The sequence below is a fragment of the Pseudophryne corroboree genome, chromosome 9, assembly GCF_028390025.1.
Source record: "Pseudophryne corroboree isolate aPseCor3 chromosome 9, aPseCor3.hap2, whole genome shotgun sequence".
In the NCBI taxonomy this organism is placed as follows: domain Eukaryota; kingdom Metazoa; phylum Chordata; class Amphibia; order Anura; family Myobatrachidae; genus Pseudophryne; species Pseudophryne corroboree.
Window position 1 is genome coordinate 282,022,507 of NC_086452.1, and position 15,643 is coordinate 282,038,149.

The 15,643-nt window shown below is 47.0% G+C and overlaps 1 protein-coding gene across 1 annotated transcript in view; it reads right to left on the reverse strand.

Annotated features, from left to right (window-relative positions):
• Positions 1–15,643, reverse strand: part of MYH9 (myosin heavy chain 9) — an 889,869-nt gene that overhangs the window by 566,354 nt on the left and 307,872 nt on the right. Inside the window, 1 exon segment of the mRNA XM_063940322.1 lies at positions 7,418–7,532. Coding sequence (XP_063796392.1) covers positions 7,418–7,532 — 115 coding nt within the window.

Consider the following 15,643-nt stretch of genomic DNA (forward strand, 5'->3'; position numbering starts at 1 on the left):
GACAAACAGATATGGGCTTTTTTGAGAAAAAAACCCACCAATTTGACACTCGCCTGGTCCAGGCCAGGTCCAAGAGCATGTTCACTTTTCATGTGAGATGCTTCAAATCCACAGATTTGACTGGTTTTAAACCAATGTGTTTTGAGGAATCCCAGAACTACGTTGAGATCCCACAGTGCCACTGGAGGCACAAAAGGGGGTTGTATATGCAATACTCCCTTGACAAACTTCTGGACTTCAGGAACTGAAGCCAATTCTTTCTGGAAGAAAAATCGACAGGGCCGAAATTTGAACCTTAATGGACCCCAATTTGAGGCCCATAGACACTCCTGTTTGCAAGAAATGCAGGAATCGACCGAGTTGAAATTTCTTCGTGGGGCCTTCCTGGCCTCACACCACGCAACATATTTTCGCCACATGTGGTGATAATGTTGTGCGGTCACCTCCTTTCTGGCTTTGACCAGGGTAGGAATGACCTCTTCCTGAATGCCTTTTCCCTTAGGATCCGGCGTTCCACCGCCATGCCGTCAAACGCAGCTGCGGTAAGTCTTGGAACAGACATGGTACTTGCTGAAACAAGTCCCTTCTTAGCGGCAGAGGCCATAAGTCCTCTGTGAGCATCTCTTGAAGTTCCGGGTACCAAGTCCTTCTTGGCCAATCCGGAGCCATGAGTATAGTTCTTACTCCTCTACGTCTTATAATTCTCAGTACCTTAGGTATGAAAAGCAGAGGATGGAACACATACACCGACTGGTACACCCACGGTGTTACCAGAACGTCCACAGCTATTGCCCGAGGGTCTCTTAACCTGGCGCAATACCTGTCCCGTTTTTTGTTCAGACGGGACGCCATCATGTCCACCTTTGGTAATTCCCAACGGTTTACAATTATGTGGAAAACTTCCCCATGAAGTTCCCACTCTGCCGGGTGGAGGTCGTGCCTACTGAGGAAGTCTGCTTCCCAGTTTCCATTCCCGGAATGAAACACTGCTGACAGTGCTATCACATGATTTTCCGCCCAGCGAAAAGTCCTTGCAGTTTTTGCCACTGCCCTCCTGCTTCTTGTGCCGCCCTGTCTATTTACGTGGGCGACTGCCGTGATGTTTTATCCCACTGGATCAATACCGGCTGACCTTGAAGCAGAGGTCTTGCTAAGCTTAGAGCATTATAAATTTACCCTTCGCTATATTTATGTGGAGAAAAATCTCCAGACTTGATCACACTCCCTGGAAATTTTTTCCTTGTGTGACAGCTCCCCAGCCTCTCGGGCTGGCCTCCGTGGTCACCAACATCCAAAACTGAATGCCGAATCTGCGGCCCTCTAGAAGATGAGCACTCTGTAACCACCACAGGAGAGACACCCTTGTCCTTGGATATAGGGTTATCCGCTGATGCATCTGAGGATGCGATCCGGACCATTTGTCAAGCAGATCCCACTGAAAAGTTCTTGCATGAAATCTGCCGACTGGAATTGCTTCGAAGGAAGTCACCATTTTTTTTACCATGGCCCTTGTGCAATGATGCACTGATTTTAGGAGGTTCCTGACTAGCTCGGATAACTCCCTGGCTTTCTCTTCCGGGAGAAACACCTTTTTCTGGACTGTGTCCAGAATCATCCCTAAGCACAGGAGACTTGTTGTCGGGATCAGCTGCGATTTTGGAATATTTAGAATCCACCCCTGCTGTTGTAACAGTATCCGAGATAGTGCTACTCCGACCTCCAACTGTTCCCTGGACTTTGCCCTTATCAGGAGATCGTCCAAGTAAGGGATAATTAAGACGCCTTTTCTTCGAAGAAGAACCATCATTTCGGCCATTACCTTGGTAAAGACCCGGGGTGCCGTAGACAATCCAAACGGCAGCGTCTGAAACGGATAGTGACAGTTCTGTACCACGAACCTGAGGTACCCTTAGTGATAAGGGCAAATTTGGGACATGGAGGTAAGCATCCCTGATGTCTCGGGACACCAGATAGTCCCCTTCTTCCCGGTTCGTTATCACTGCTCTGAGTGACTCCATCTTGATTTGAACCTTTGTAAGTGTTCAAATTTTTTTAGATTTAGAATAGGTCTCACCTAGCCTTCTGGCTTCAGTACCACAATATAGTGTGGAATAATACCCCCTTTTCTTGTTGTAGGAGGGTTAATTTAATTATCACCTGCTGGGAATACAGCTCGTGAATTTTTTCCCATACTGCCTCCTTGTCGGAGGGAGACCTTGGTAAAGCAGACTTCAGGAGCCTGCGCAGGGGAAACTTCTCGACATTCCAAACTGTACCCCTGGGATACTACTTGTAGGATCCAGGGGTCCTGTACGGTCTCAGCGTCATGCTGAGAGCTTGTCAGAAGCGGTGGAACGCTTCTGTTCCTGGGAATGGGCTGCCTGCTGCAGTCTTCTTCCCTTTCCTCTATCCCTGGGCAGATATGACTCTTATAGGGACGAAAGGACTGAAGCTGAAAAGACTGTCTTTTTCTGCAGAGATGTGACTTAGGGTAAAAACGGTGGATTTTCCAGCAGTTGCCGTGGCCACCAGGTCCTATGGACCGACCCCAAATAACTCCTCTTCCTTTATACGGCAATACACCTTTGTGCCGTTTGGAATCTGCATCACCTGACCACTGTCGTGTCCATAAACATCTTCTGGCAGATATGGACATCGCACTTACTCTTGATGCCAGAGTGCAAATATCCCTCTGTGCATCTCGCATATATAGAAATACATCCTTTAAATGCTCTATAGTCAATAAAATACTGTCCCTGTCAAGGGTATCAATATTTTTAGTCAGGGAATCCGACCAAGCCACCCCAGCTCTGCACATCCAGGCTGAGGCGATCGCTGGTCGCAGTATAACACCAGTATGTGTGTATATACTTTTTATGATATTTTTCCAGCCTCCTGTCAGCTGGCTCCTTGAGGACGGCCCTATCTATAGACGGTACCGCCACTTGTTCTGATAAGCGTGTGAGCGCCTTATCCACCCTAAGGGGTGTTTCCCAACGCGCCCTAACTTCTGGCGGGAAAGGGTATACCGCCCATATTTTCTATCGGGGGGAACCCACGCATCATCACACACTTCATTTAATTTATCTGATTCAGGAAAAACTACGGTAGTTTTTTCACATCCCACATAATACCCTCTTTTGTGGTACTTGTAGTATCAGAAATATGTAACACCTCCTTCATTGCCCTTAACGTGTGGCCCTAATAAGGAATACGTTTGTTTATTCACCGTCGACACTGGATTCAGTGTCCCTGTCTGTGTCTGTGTCGACCGACTAAAGTAAACGGGCGTTTTAAAACCCCTGACGGTGTTTTTGAGACGTCTGGACCGGTACTAATTGTTTGTCGGCCGTCTCATGTCGTCAACCGACCTTGGCGCGTGTTGACATTATCACGTAATTCCCTAAATAAGCCATCCATTCCGGTGTCGACTCCCTAGAGAGTGACATCACCATTACAGGCAATTGCTCCGCCTCCTCACCAACATCGTCCTCATACATGTCGACACACACGTACCGACACACAGCACACACACAGGGAATGCTCTGATAGAGGACAGGACCTACTAGCCCTTTGGAGAGACAGAGGGAGAGTTTGCCAGCACACACCAAAAACGCTATAATTATATAGGGACAACCTTATATAAGTGTTTTCCCTTATAGCATCTTTTTTATATATTTCTAACGCCAAATTAGTGCCCCCCCTCTCTGTTTTAACCCTGTTTCTGTAGTGCAGTGCAGGGGAGAGCCTGGGAGCCTTCCCTCCAGCCTTTCTGTGAGGGAAAATGGCGCTGTGTGCTGAGGAGATAGGCCCCGCCCCTTTTTCGGCGGCCTCGTCACCCGCTCTTAACGGATTCTGGCAGGGGTTAAATATCTCCATATAGCCCCCGGAGGCTATATGTGAGGTATTTTTAGCCAAAAAAGGTTTTCATTTGCCTCCCAGGGCCCTGCACCCTCAGTGACTGCCGTGTGAAGTGTGCTGAGAGGAAAATGGCGCACAGCTGCAGTGCTGTGCGCTACCTTAAGACGACTGAGGAGTCTTCTGCCGCCGATTCTGGACCTCTTCTCGTTTCAGCATCTGCAAGGGGGCCGGCGGCGAGGCTCCGGTGACCATCCAGGCTGTACCTGTGATCGTCCCTCTGGAGCTAATGTCCAGTAGCCAAGAAGCCAATCCATCCTGCACGCAGGTGAGTTCACTTCTTCTCCCCTAAGTCCCTCGTTGCAGTGATCCTGTTGCCAGCAGGACTCACTGTAAAATAAAAAACCTAAGCTAAACTTTTCTAATCAGCTCTTTAGGAGAGCCACCTAGATTGCACCCTTCTCGGCCGGGCACAAAAATCTAACTGAGGCTTGGAGGAGGGTCATAGGGGGAGGAGCCAGTGCACACCACCTGATCCTAAAGCTTTACTTTTTGTGCCCTGTCTCCTGCGGAGCCGCTATTCCCCATGGTCCTAACGGAGTCCCCAGCATCCACTTAGGACGTTAGAGAAAACTGCAATGGCATGGTATTACTCTGTATTGCTAAGTATAGCTATACACTCAATAGATATATCAAAAGCACAGTAAAGACTGGATGTATATCACAGGGCACGTGTACTATATAACCCTGACTAAATGCACTGTTTCTTAACTAACACTGTCAGCAGACATGTACAATACTTAAGTGTCCTGTAAAATGCACAGCGCTGACATGCAGGCGGCTTTACAGAGGAGGATTTGCCCAAACAGTCCCAGGATCAGCTCAGCTTGCTAGAAATGGCGACCAAACGCTGACAGGGGAGTGAAAGATATCCAGCTCCAGGGAAGGAACATTTACTCTAAATGGTGCCCTAGGGCTGGGGGAGGGGGAGGGGTTACAGGTCAAAGCCTTATCCCCTTGACTTATCCCCTTGATGAACTTCACCACCGTGTACTGCGGACCACGTAGCAAACTTTTTTTTGTAAAACCGACCTGTGCCCTTGCCCTGGTGGTCTAGTGGGGTCCCTGTACTGCCAAAGTGTCCACGCCAGCGCGTGCTGCCCCGCCTCCCACCGGCCAGCGGTTTCCAGCGGGTCCCGACTGGGGGACCCTCTTACTTCCTCCCTGAGTGCGGCCACGCGATCCTGGAGAGCTGCGGTGGGGTGTAACTGACTGAAGCAAACCGGAGCCTCCGCTGTAAGTACCCGGCAACCGGGGCGCAGGAGTATACAGCGCCGCTGGGGGAGGTGATGGAGCTGCAGCAGGAGATGTCTGACTGACATCTAACACTCACAGTGTCTCTGCTGCAGCCCTTGAAGTCTTCAAGTTTCACTTGAGAAAGCTCTATTGAGGGCTGCTGGAGCAGCCCACCTGTCGTTTGCCTGCACTGCATGGCACAAACTACAAAACTGAGCTCCTGTACACGGAGGCAGGGGTTAGAGGAGGCAGAACTATGCATTCTGGGAACAGTCAAAGCTTTTAGCCTGTTGGTGCCTCAGATCAAGATCCTACTCTACACCCTGATGTTATTCCCTGTAGAACCCAGTGTACCCCGCAGCAGAAAATAAGATTCCTCACTCTCCTCTGTCACCTAATCAGGGATATGCAGAACTTCTCCAATAACCTCTACGAGAGCCTCTATTCCCTGTGACAGAGTCCACCTACCCTACTCCACATCTGACCCCTCAGAGTCAGACTGCAGGATATGGGCCAAAGAACGTTTTTTTGCGGACAAATGGCAGGGGACGGAGACGCTGGTTTGGGTACAGAGTCTCTTTTCATAAACTCAGTCATAGATGGTCTTAAGTATTACGTCTCTCTCATTGCGGGACAATTTAGCAGAAATGTTGGAAATCATTCCCCTAATGGAGTCCAGCCATGCTGGTTCTGCCCCACTAGCCTGGGAAGGTGCACTACACTGAGCACACACTATTGAACCCCCTGGAGAAGAGGAACACTGTGCACACACAGGAAAAGGTTAAATGCACAATTAACCCACAAAGAGCCCTTCCATGGAGACACCGTATGGAGCCAGCACACGGCACCCTTATCGCTAATGCCAAGCTTAGCCGGGTCGCAGACAAAGTACCTAGATTAGGGACTTCGTACACTAATAACCACTTTCCCCGTGCTATGACTCCCTGGTTCTGCTGAGGTAATCTGGAGTTTCTCCGGAGGAGCTGCATGTCCCTGTCAGTCAGCGTCTGTCAGCTGCAGAGGGAAAATGGGGCTAGTGAGCTGCTGGATCCGCTCATAGCGACGCCCCGCCCCTTCAATGGCACATGGCCTCAACGCTTTTTTCTTATACTGGCTGTTTGAGACTGAGTGCATAAAATGGAGACAGACTCCTTTTATGGCTTTGTTGCCAGTCTGGGTACTGTGTCCGTTGTTCAGCGTCTGTGTCCTTATACAGCAGGAGACGCAGTCCGCCCCGTTAAGAAGCCGTGAGTCTCCGTACCCTCTTGCCGCCATAATGAATAGCGGGTCCCCAGCTTAGTACTCACCACTCTTCTGGCTCTATTAGTGGTGGCAGCGTGCTGTGGGAAATATATACACTCGCTGTGGTGGGGCTTGCGAATAGTTCCCTCAGGAGCTAGTGTCCTGTCAGCGGGAAATGGGACCATTAACCCTGAAAGAGGTTGGGCCGTCCCCCTCCCCTTCCCTTCCTAAGTCCCACGAAGCAGGTAGGCTCACATTTTCTAAACTAAGTCTGGTAGGAGGGGCATAGAGGGAGGAGCCAGCCCACACTCTCAAATTTTTAAAGTGCCCATGGCTCCTAGTGGACTCTTCTATACTTATGGTACTAAATGGATTCCCAGTATCCCCTAGGACGTAAGAGAAAGTATGAATAACCCTTAAATATGGCACTAAGGAAATTAAAAAAATCCAAACCCATCAACAAATAAATGATTGCTGATCATGGATACTATAGAGAAAGTAGCAAAAGAAAGTCCCCCCTGAGCAGTGCCCTGCCTCTTGAGTAAACTTAACCAATAGACCATTACTGGAGTGGCAACTCTTCTCAGAAGTAGTTTTGATCATAGATGCAACCCTAGAAATTTGGCTAGCTTCCAAGTACACGGATACCAAATATGTGTACTTTATATATGGTCTGACAGAATAGTGATCTAAAAAAATAAATAAAAAAAAAAAAAAGGCTTTACACAAGACTTAGATTTTCGTTTTGGCATTACTACAGGTATTTGTTGCATCATTCGTGAATTTATGCAGAACACCTCCATGTCATGGAAATATTAACACAGTAGGTATTTTTAACTTTATAATTGTTTTGTCCATATCTGTATTTCTGCAGAAATAAAGACTACTTTAGAGAACAAAGTTTAGCTGATGCACCACCTTGTAACAGAATAGAATATATTTTTAACATTTAACAAGATGAATAAAATGCAAAATGTAAGATTTAAGGTAGTCAGGAAGCAAATATTCTGGTATTTCTCACCATCTTTCCAAAGATCTGACACAAATTTATCAGATGACTGATTAAGTAGTGTGGCAACATTATCATTAAGTGGGTCCATATTCTTCATCAGCCACTCATCAGCTTTGTAATCAACCTAAAAAGAAAAAGAAAAAAAGATGAATATAAAAATAATCACCCTGAAAATTCTGCATACTGTAAGACCATTTAAAACCCATACAAGTAGTAAAGTTGAATAAAGGCTTTGGAAATGCTTAATCTGAAAAACTGAACACAAAAGAAATGGTAACAGCAATCTTAAACTATTATGTTCTCAATCAGTGGTTTTCAACTCCAGTCCTCAGGGTAGCCCTAATCCTCAGTAACAAAAATAGGATTTTGGTACTTACTAGGTAAATCCTTTTCTTTGAATCCACTGGAGTACTCTTGGGATATGGACGGCGTAGCAGAACAAAGGCACTGAATATTTAAATTTAGGACTCTCCACCCCTCCATATCCCAGAGTACCTCAGGGTACGACCTGTGTTTTTTACTGAGCGAACAGGAACTATATAGAGAGGTTGACAATGGAGAAATCCTATAACATAACGGACAACAACAAAGTTGACCCATAACTTTACTGTCAACTAAACAGTTGACCCCATAACCGATAGAACTTTATAATTTGAACCAATCGGTGAAAATGTGTTACCATAAGCTCCTCTGAGCTTAATACAAACCAGGTAAAATGTGTTACCATAAGCTCCTCTGAGCTTAATACAACCCAGGTAAAACTGCTCTGGGTGGGCGTCCAGTGCCCCCTATGGATTCAAAGAAAAGGATTTACCTGGTAAGTACCAAAATCCTATTTTCTTCTTCATCCACTAGGGGTCACTGGAGTACTCTTGGGACGTACCAAAGCTTCCCTCGTGGGCGGGAGAGCTGTTTGACACCTGTAACAGTAGGCGGCCAAAGCTAGATGCTGATGCCGCAACCGTTTCATAACGTGTAAACGCGCACACACGTGTGCACTGAAGACTATGTAGCCGCGTCGTAGACGCTTAACGACCAGCTGATCATGACATTCCCACAGAACCTGTGGGATGAGCTATTACTGACGTAGGCGACTGTAACAGCCTTAAAGTAAGCCTGACTTGTAGTCATTTTTATCCAACTGGATAATGTCTGCTGAGAAACTGGCTAACCGCAGTTGGCAGCATCATAGAGAACAAACAACGTATCCGTATTATGAACTGTAGACGTTCGGACATATAGACGCGTAATGTACCACATTCAGAATTCCAGAATGTGCCGTCAACACAGGAACCACTATTGGTTTATTGATGTGGAAAAATAAGAAATCGGGATTCGTCCGAAGTTCTGCTTTGTTATGAGAAAACCCCAAATACGGTGGCTTGGAATACAAGGCACCTAAATGTGAAAACAAACCCTTGCCGAAGCGAAGGCTAGAAGAAAAACGTTTTCCAAGTGAGAAACTTAATCCCCATTTGTTGTAAGGGTTCAAATATTGAAAACTGTAAGAAATGTGAACCCAGCTTCCAGTCGCATGGCGCTGTAGGTGGGCTAAATGGAGGCTGTACTTTGATGACACCTTGTAGAAAGGTGTGTACCGACGCAATAGAGTCAAACGTCTTTGAAAATAAATTGACCACACAGATACCTGCACCCTTAGTGCAGATAAATGCAGTTTTCCATTCCACCCCGTGTGTAAAATAACAGAATACGGGTAACTTGAAAGATGAAGTCGGAACTTCCGAGCTTCCCACCCACCTATATAGACACACGAAATTTTGTAATAATGAGCGGTTGGTATAACCGATACTGTAATGCCCTATCTCTTTTCTTAAGAGGGCGGTCTGAACCACCACCCCGTCAACCGCAGCCGCGGTATATAGGTAATAGGTACATAGGTAACTAGGGGTAAAAGAACGTTCCCTGTTGTAACAGGTTGGACGTATTATGAGCGGACCAAGATCGTGTGCCAGTATTCCTTGGAGATTCGAGAAGCAAGCTCTCCGAAACCCATGAGATATCACTAGCATGACTGTGACGAACTGTCTTATGATCCGTTTTCGCAACGGAGAGAGCAGCGGAAAATGGTGGAGCCAGATACACGATGCTGTATGACCACACGAATGTGAGAGACTCCACCGCCACTGCCCTTGTGATCTGTCGTTCTGTACACATACTGAGCGTTTGTAATTGTGGCGAGATGCCATCATGTATACCTGAGGGTAACCCCTTTTGTGGACTCACATATGAAACACCTCTGGATTGAATGCCCAGTTTTCAGGATATAAATCCCGACGGGTGAGATCATCTGTCTAACAGATATCCACTTCCGGAATGAACCCTGTGGACAACATCACCTAATGGTGTTCTGGGCAATTGAGGATTCAAGCTACCTGCCGCATTGCCATGCAGCTTCTTGTATATGCAACTCCCGTTGCATTGTCTGACTGTACTTGGACAGACTGAAAACGAAGCATGTAGTGCATTGTAAATTGCACGGAGTTCCAGGACATTTATAGACAGCAATCTGTCGTGATCCGTTTATAGACAGCAATCTGTCGTGATCCGTTTTAGAACCCCTGTCGCTGAGCTTTTTAACTACAACTCCTCAAGCTCTGAGACTCTCGTCCAGAGCATATACACCCTTGCCCCCCTGTGGGAAACGCGAGAGAAGCCCAGCGAACTAAAGCGCTTTGAAACCACATTATTGTTCCTAATAGGCGAATACACCAATGTACCGCTAGTGTGCGTGGCTTTTGCACTAATTGTACTAGCTGGTATATTTGCTGGTGTAGTAGGTAAATGTCTTTGATTTACCGTATTTATAATCATACCTAGGAATTGAAGTCGTTGAGACGGAATTAGATGCGATCGCTTTTTGAACTTGACCTGCCACCATGGTGTACGTTAGTAGCGCAGTAAGAAGAACCTCTGGTGAAACAGAGTTCTTATGAGCAGATCGTCTAAGTATGGAACGATTGTCACTGGCAGGGCTCTGAGATGAGCTATCACCACCAACATCTCTTTGGTAAATACCCGAGGCGTTGACAAGAAGCCAACCGGTAGATGAAATGGTTAATGGTTGTGGCGTTTTGCAAAACTCTAGAACCTGTGATGTGGTGACCAAACCGGTATGGGTATTGAAGATCAAGCGCAATTATGAAATTTTGTGGCTTCAAATATGCAACTACTAACCGCAGAAATTCCATTTTCCAAACTGCAGTAAGTAACTTGCTGATTGAGACTGCGACGGAGCCCTCTGTGATTGAGACTGCGACGGAGCCCTTTGGTTTCGTTACGCCAAACAGAGGGGAATAAGTAGCCCTGACTCTGTTGGTGTACCATGGCTGGAAATAAAAACAGCTGAAAACAGCAGAGACTGAATGGCAACCTGCCAAAACTCTTAATTTCGTCCGACAGAGGCAGTATTTTAACCTTGAAATAGCGGATATATCCATGAGTGGATGTTTGGAAACCCGGCAAATGTGTAAAGGCGCGTTTCCACAATTGGAAATTCGAGATGGCCTAAGAGGTCGTCCAGCCACTGTCTTGTTGACTTTAGCGCCCTGGTGTTACAAGTCTTGACTTGAACCACAGCCTTGAAAAGACTGGATTGTAAAGACTTTAACCGCCGGACCAAAGTATGAACGTTTGAAATTTTATCAAACAACTTCTGACCTTGTCGTGCTGAAACTAGTGACGCTAAACAGCGAGAATCGAGGTAACAGCCGTCAGCAGAAGCTTTACAGAGATACTCTGCCGCTTTGTATTAACGATAATAGGATTTTGGTACTTACCAGGTAAATCCTTTTCTGTGAATCCATAGGGGGCACTGGAGTACTCTTGGGATATGGACGGGCTTCCGTAGGAACAGCACTGAATATTTAAATTTAGAACACTCCACCCCTCCATATCCCCGAGCACCTCTCAGTGTTTTTTACTGAGCCGAACAGGAACTACAGAGATGTTGACAATGGAGTATTACATATAACATAACTGACAATAACGAAGTTAACACATAACGTTACTGACAACTAAACAGTTGACACCCTAACCAGCACTTGTAATTTGAACCAGTCGGTGAAAGTGTGTTACCATAAGATCCTCCGAACTAACCACAACTAGGTAAAACTGCTCTGGGTGGGCGTCCAGTGCCCCCTATGGATTCAAAGAAAAGGATTTACCTGGTAAGTACCAAAATCCTATTTTCTTGATCATCCACTAGGGGTCACTGGAGTACTCTTGGGACGTACCAAAGCTTCCCCCGTGGGCGGGAGAGCTGTTTGGCACTTGTAACACTAGGCGGCCAAAGCTAGATGCTGATGCCGCAAACGTATCAAACTTGTAAAAGCGCACAAACGTGTGCACTGAAGACCATGTAGCCGCACGGCAAAGCTGCGTCGTAGAAGCCCCACGACCAGCTGCCCATGAAGTTCCCACAGAACGTGTGGAATGAGCGGTTACTGACGTAGGCGGTTGTAACCTAGCATGAAGGTAAGCCTGACGTATGGTCAGTTTTATCCATCTGGATAAAGTTTGTTTAGATGCTGGCCAACCTATCTTGGCAGCATCATAGAGAACAAATAACGTATCCGTCTTACGAACTGAAGACGTTCGGGATACATAAACGCGTAATGCGCGTACCACATCCAGAGTTCCAGAATGTGCTGTCAACACAGGAACTACTATTGGTTGATTGATGTGAAAAGATGACACTACCTTTGGTAAGGCGGCGGGATTCGTTCGAAGTTCCGCTCTGTCATCATGAAACACCAAATACGGTGCCTTGCATGACAAGGCACCCAAATCTGAAACACGCCTTGCCGAAGCTGAGGCTAGGAGAAAAATTGTTTTCCAAGTGAGAAACTTTATATCCACTTGCTGTAAGGGTTCAAAATATGAAGACTGTAAGAACTCTAAAACCAGATTCAAGTCCCATGGCGCTGTAGGTGGAATGAATGGAGGCTGTACTCTGAGGACACCTTGGAGAAAAGTGCGTATAGACGGCAATAGAGCCAATCGTCTTTGAAAGTAAATTGACAAAGCAGATACCTGCACCTTTAGTGTAGATAAACGCAGTCCTCCATCTAACCCTGTTTGTAGAAACAACAAAAGACGGGATAACTTGAAAGATGTCGGGAATTTCCGAACTTCACACCAACCTATATAGGCACGCCATATTCTGTAATAATGAGCTGCCGTAACCGGCTTCCTAGCTCGTAACATGGTTGGTATAACTGAATCTGGGATGCCCTCTCTTTTTAAGAGTGCGGTCTCAACAGCCACCCCGTCAAACGCAGCCGCGCTAAATCGGGGTAAAGGAACGGACCCTGTTGTAACAGGTCTGGACGTAGCGGGAGCGGCCAAGGATCGTCTGCGAGTAATCCTCGGAGATCCGAGTACCAAGCTCTCCGAGGCCAATGAGGCGCCACTAGTATGACTGTGACCGACTCTCTTTTGATTCGTTTTAGCACCAGAGGGAGCAACGGAAACGGTGGAAACAGATACACAAGACTGTACGGCCACTCGACCGTGAGAGCATCCACCGCCACTGCCTTTGGATCTCTTGTTCTGGACACATACTGGAATGTCTGGTGATTGTGTCGAGACGCCATCAGGTCCACCTGAGGATAACCCCATCGCTGAACCAACATGTGAAACACTTCTGGATTTAATGCCCATTCGCCTGGATAAAAATCCCGACGACCGAGATAATCCGCTTCCCAGTTGTCCACTCCCGGAATGAACACGGCCGACAATATCACCTGGTGGCATTCCGCCCAATTGAGGATTCGAGCTACTTCCCGCATTGCCATGCGGCTTCTCGTTCCTCCTTGTTTGTTGATGTATGCGACCGCCGTCGCATTGTCCGACTGCACTTGGACAGGCTGAGAGCGAAGCATGTGCACTGCTTGTCGTAGCGCATTGTAAATTGCGCGGAGTTCTAGAACATTTATAGACAGCAATTTCTCGTGATCTGCCCAGAGACCCTGGAGCTGACAATTTTGAATTACCGCTCCCCAACCTCTGAGACTGGCGTCCGTAGTTAGAATTATCCAATTCCAACCTCCGAACCGTCTTCCTGCGGTCAAATTGTGTTCCTTGAGCCACCAGAGCAGAGATACTCTTGCTGTTGGCGACAACCTCACCCTGTGGTGAATCTGCAGATGCGAGCCCGACCACTGGGCAAGCACATTCAGTTGAAATGGACGAGAGTGAAATCTTCCGAACTAAAGCGCCTCGAAAGCTGCCACCATTGTGCCTAAGAGGCGAATGCACAAGTGTACCGACACTGTGCGTGGCTTGAGCACTAATTGTACTAGATGGCGTAGAATTTGTACTTTCTGCTGTGGTAGGTAAACTCTTTGATTGACCGTATCGAGAATCATACCTAGGAACTGAAGGCGTTGAGACGGAATTAGATGTGATTTCTTGAAGTTGACAATCCAACCGTGGTGAACCAGTACATTGTACGTTAGCAGCGCATGTTGGAGAAGTATCTGTTGAGACGGAGCTTTGATGAGCAGATCGTCTAAATACGGAACTATTGTCACTCCCAGGGATCTGAGGTGAGCTATCATCACAGACATCACTTTGGTGAATACCCGAGGCGCTGATGACAGGCCAAACGGTAGAGCCTGAAACTGGTAATGGTTCTGGCGTATTGCAAATCGTAAGAATTTCTGATGAGGCTGCCAAATTGGAATGTGTAAGTACGCATCCTTGAGGTCTAGCGCAATCATAAATTCCTTTGCCTCTAAACCCGCAATCACCGAACGTAGAGACTCCATCTTGAATCTGTAGTAAGTTACGTACTGATTGAGCCCCTTTAAGTTCAATATTGGTCTGACTGAGCCATCCGGCTTCGGGACCACAAACAGACTTGAATAATAACCCTGACCCTGTTGGTGTACAGGGACCGGAATCAACACTGCCGAATCCAGTAGGGACTGAATGGCAATTTGCAAAACCGTCCTCTTGTCGTCCGACAGAGGCAATCCTGTCTTGAAAAACCGCAGAGGCGGAAGACAGTCGAACTCTATTTTGTAACCTTTTAACACTAAATTGTGGATCCAGCCATCCGCGGATGTGTGGAACCACGCCACATGGAACGTCTGAAGACGTGCTCCCACAATTGGAGAACCGAGATGGCCTGGTAGCCCGTCATGCCACTGGCTTGTCGGTAACCTTAGCGTCTTGGCGAGTTGTGTTGGTTTGATGGAAACCACATCCGCGACCACGTCTAGCAGGCGTGGCTGATCCTCTGCCACGTCCTCGAAAGGGCTGAGGTCTAAAGGATTTGAACGAAGGTCCAGCGTACCTTCTTCTTGGAACCGGTGGAGGCAATGGTAAGAAAACCGACTTACCTCCCGTAGCCTCCGCAATCCATGCGTCCAATTCTGGACCAAACAACTTCTTTCCATCGTAAGGCAACGCCTCTATACTTCGTTTGACCTCTGCCTCCGCCTGATAAGTACGCAGGTAGAGTGCTCTTCGTGCCGTAACTAGCGACGATGAAATACGAGAAGTGAGCTGACAGACGTCAGTAGACGCTGTACAGAGATACTCTACAGCCTCAATCATTTGATTTACAAGAATTATCAGGTTTTCGTCATGTAAAGCAGATTTGAGTTCTGTAAGCCATATTATGAGCGCCTTAGTGACCCAAATGCCAACCAATCCAGGTCTTAGCATCACACCTGCTGCTACATACATGGATTTTAGCATAGTTTCTATCTTGCGATCTGAAGGATCTTTAAGCGTAGTAGCTGCTGGCACTGGTATGGTTAATTTCTTGGTAAGCTTGGACACTGACGAATCAACTATTGGTGGATTCTCCCATGTACACGTTACCGAGTCTGGAAACGGATAACTAGACTTAAATCTGCGAGGTATAGAAAACCGTTTATCTGGAGTCTGTCGTGTTTCTACTAACATCTGATTCAGAGAATCCGACACAGGAAAACTTATTGGCGTCTTCCGTCGTTTAGTAAATACGACCTGATCATTTGTGAGAGGCTGCTCAGCTTCAGGAAACCTTAAAGACTGACGTACCGCTCTGATGAGATCATCAATGCCGGAACTGTTAACATCCTCGCCATCTGACTCCACTTCGCCCTCCTCACCCTCATCGTGTTCCGTGAGGTCTGGCATGGAATCGTCAGAATGCAACATAGCAGACACTGGAAAATCATAAGACATATGAAAGTTATCCCGTTGACCCAAAATGGATTT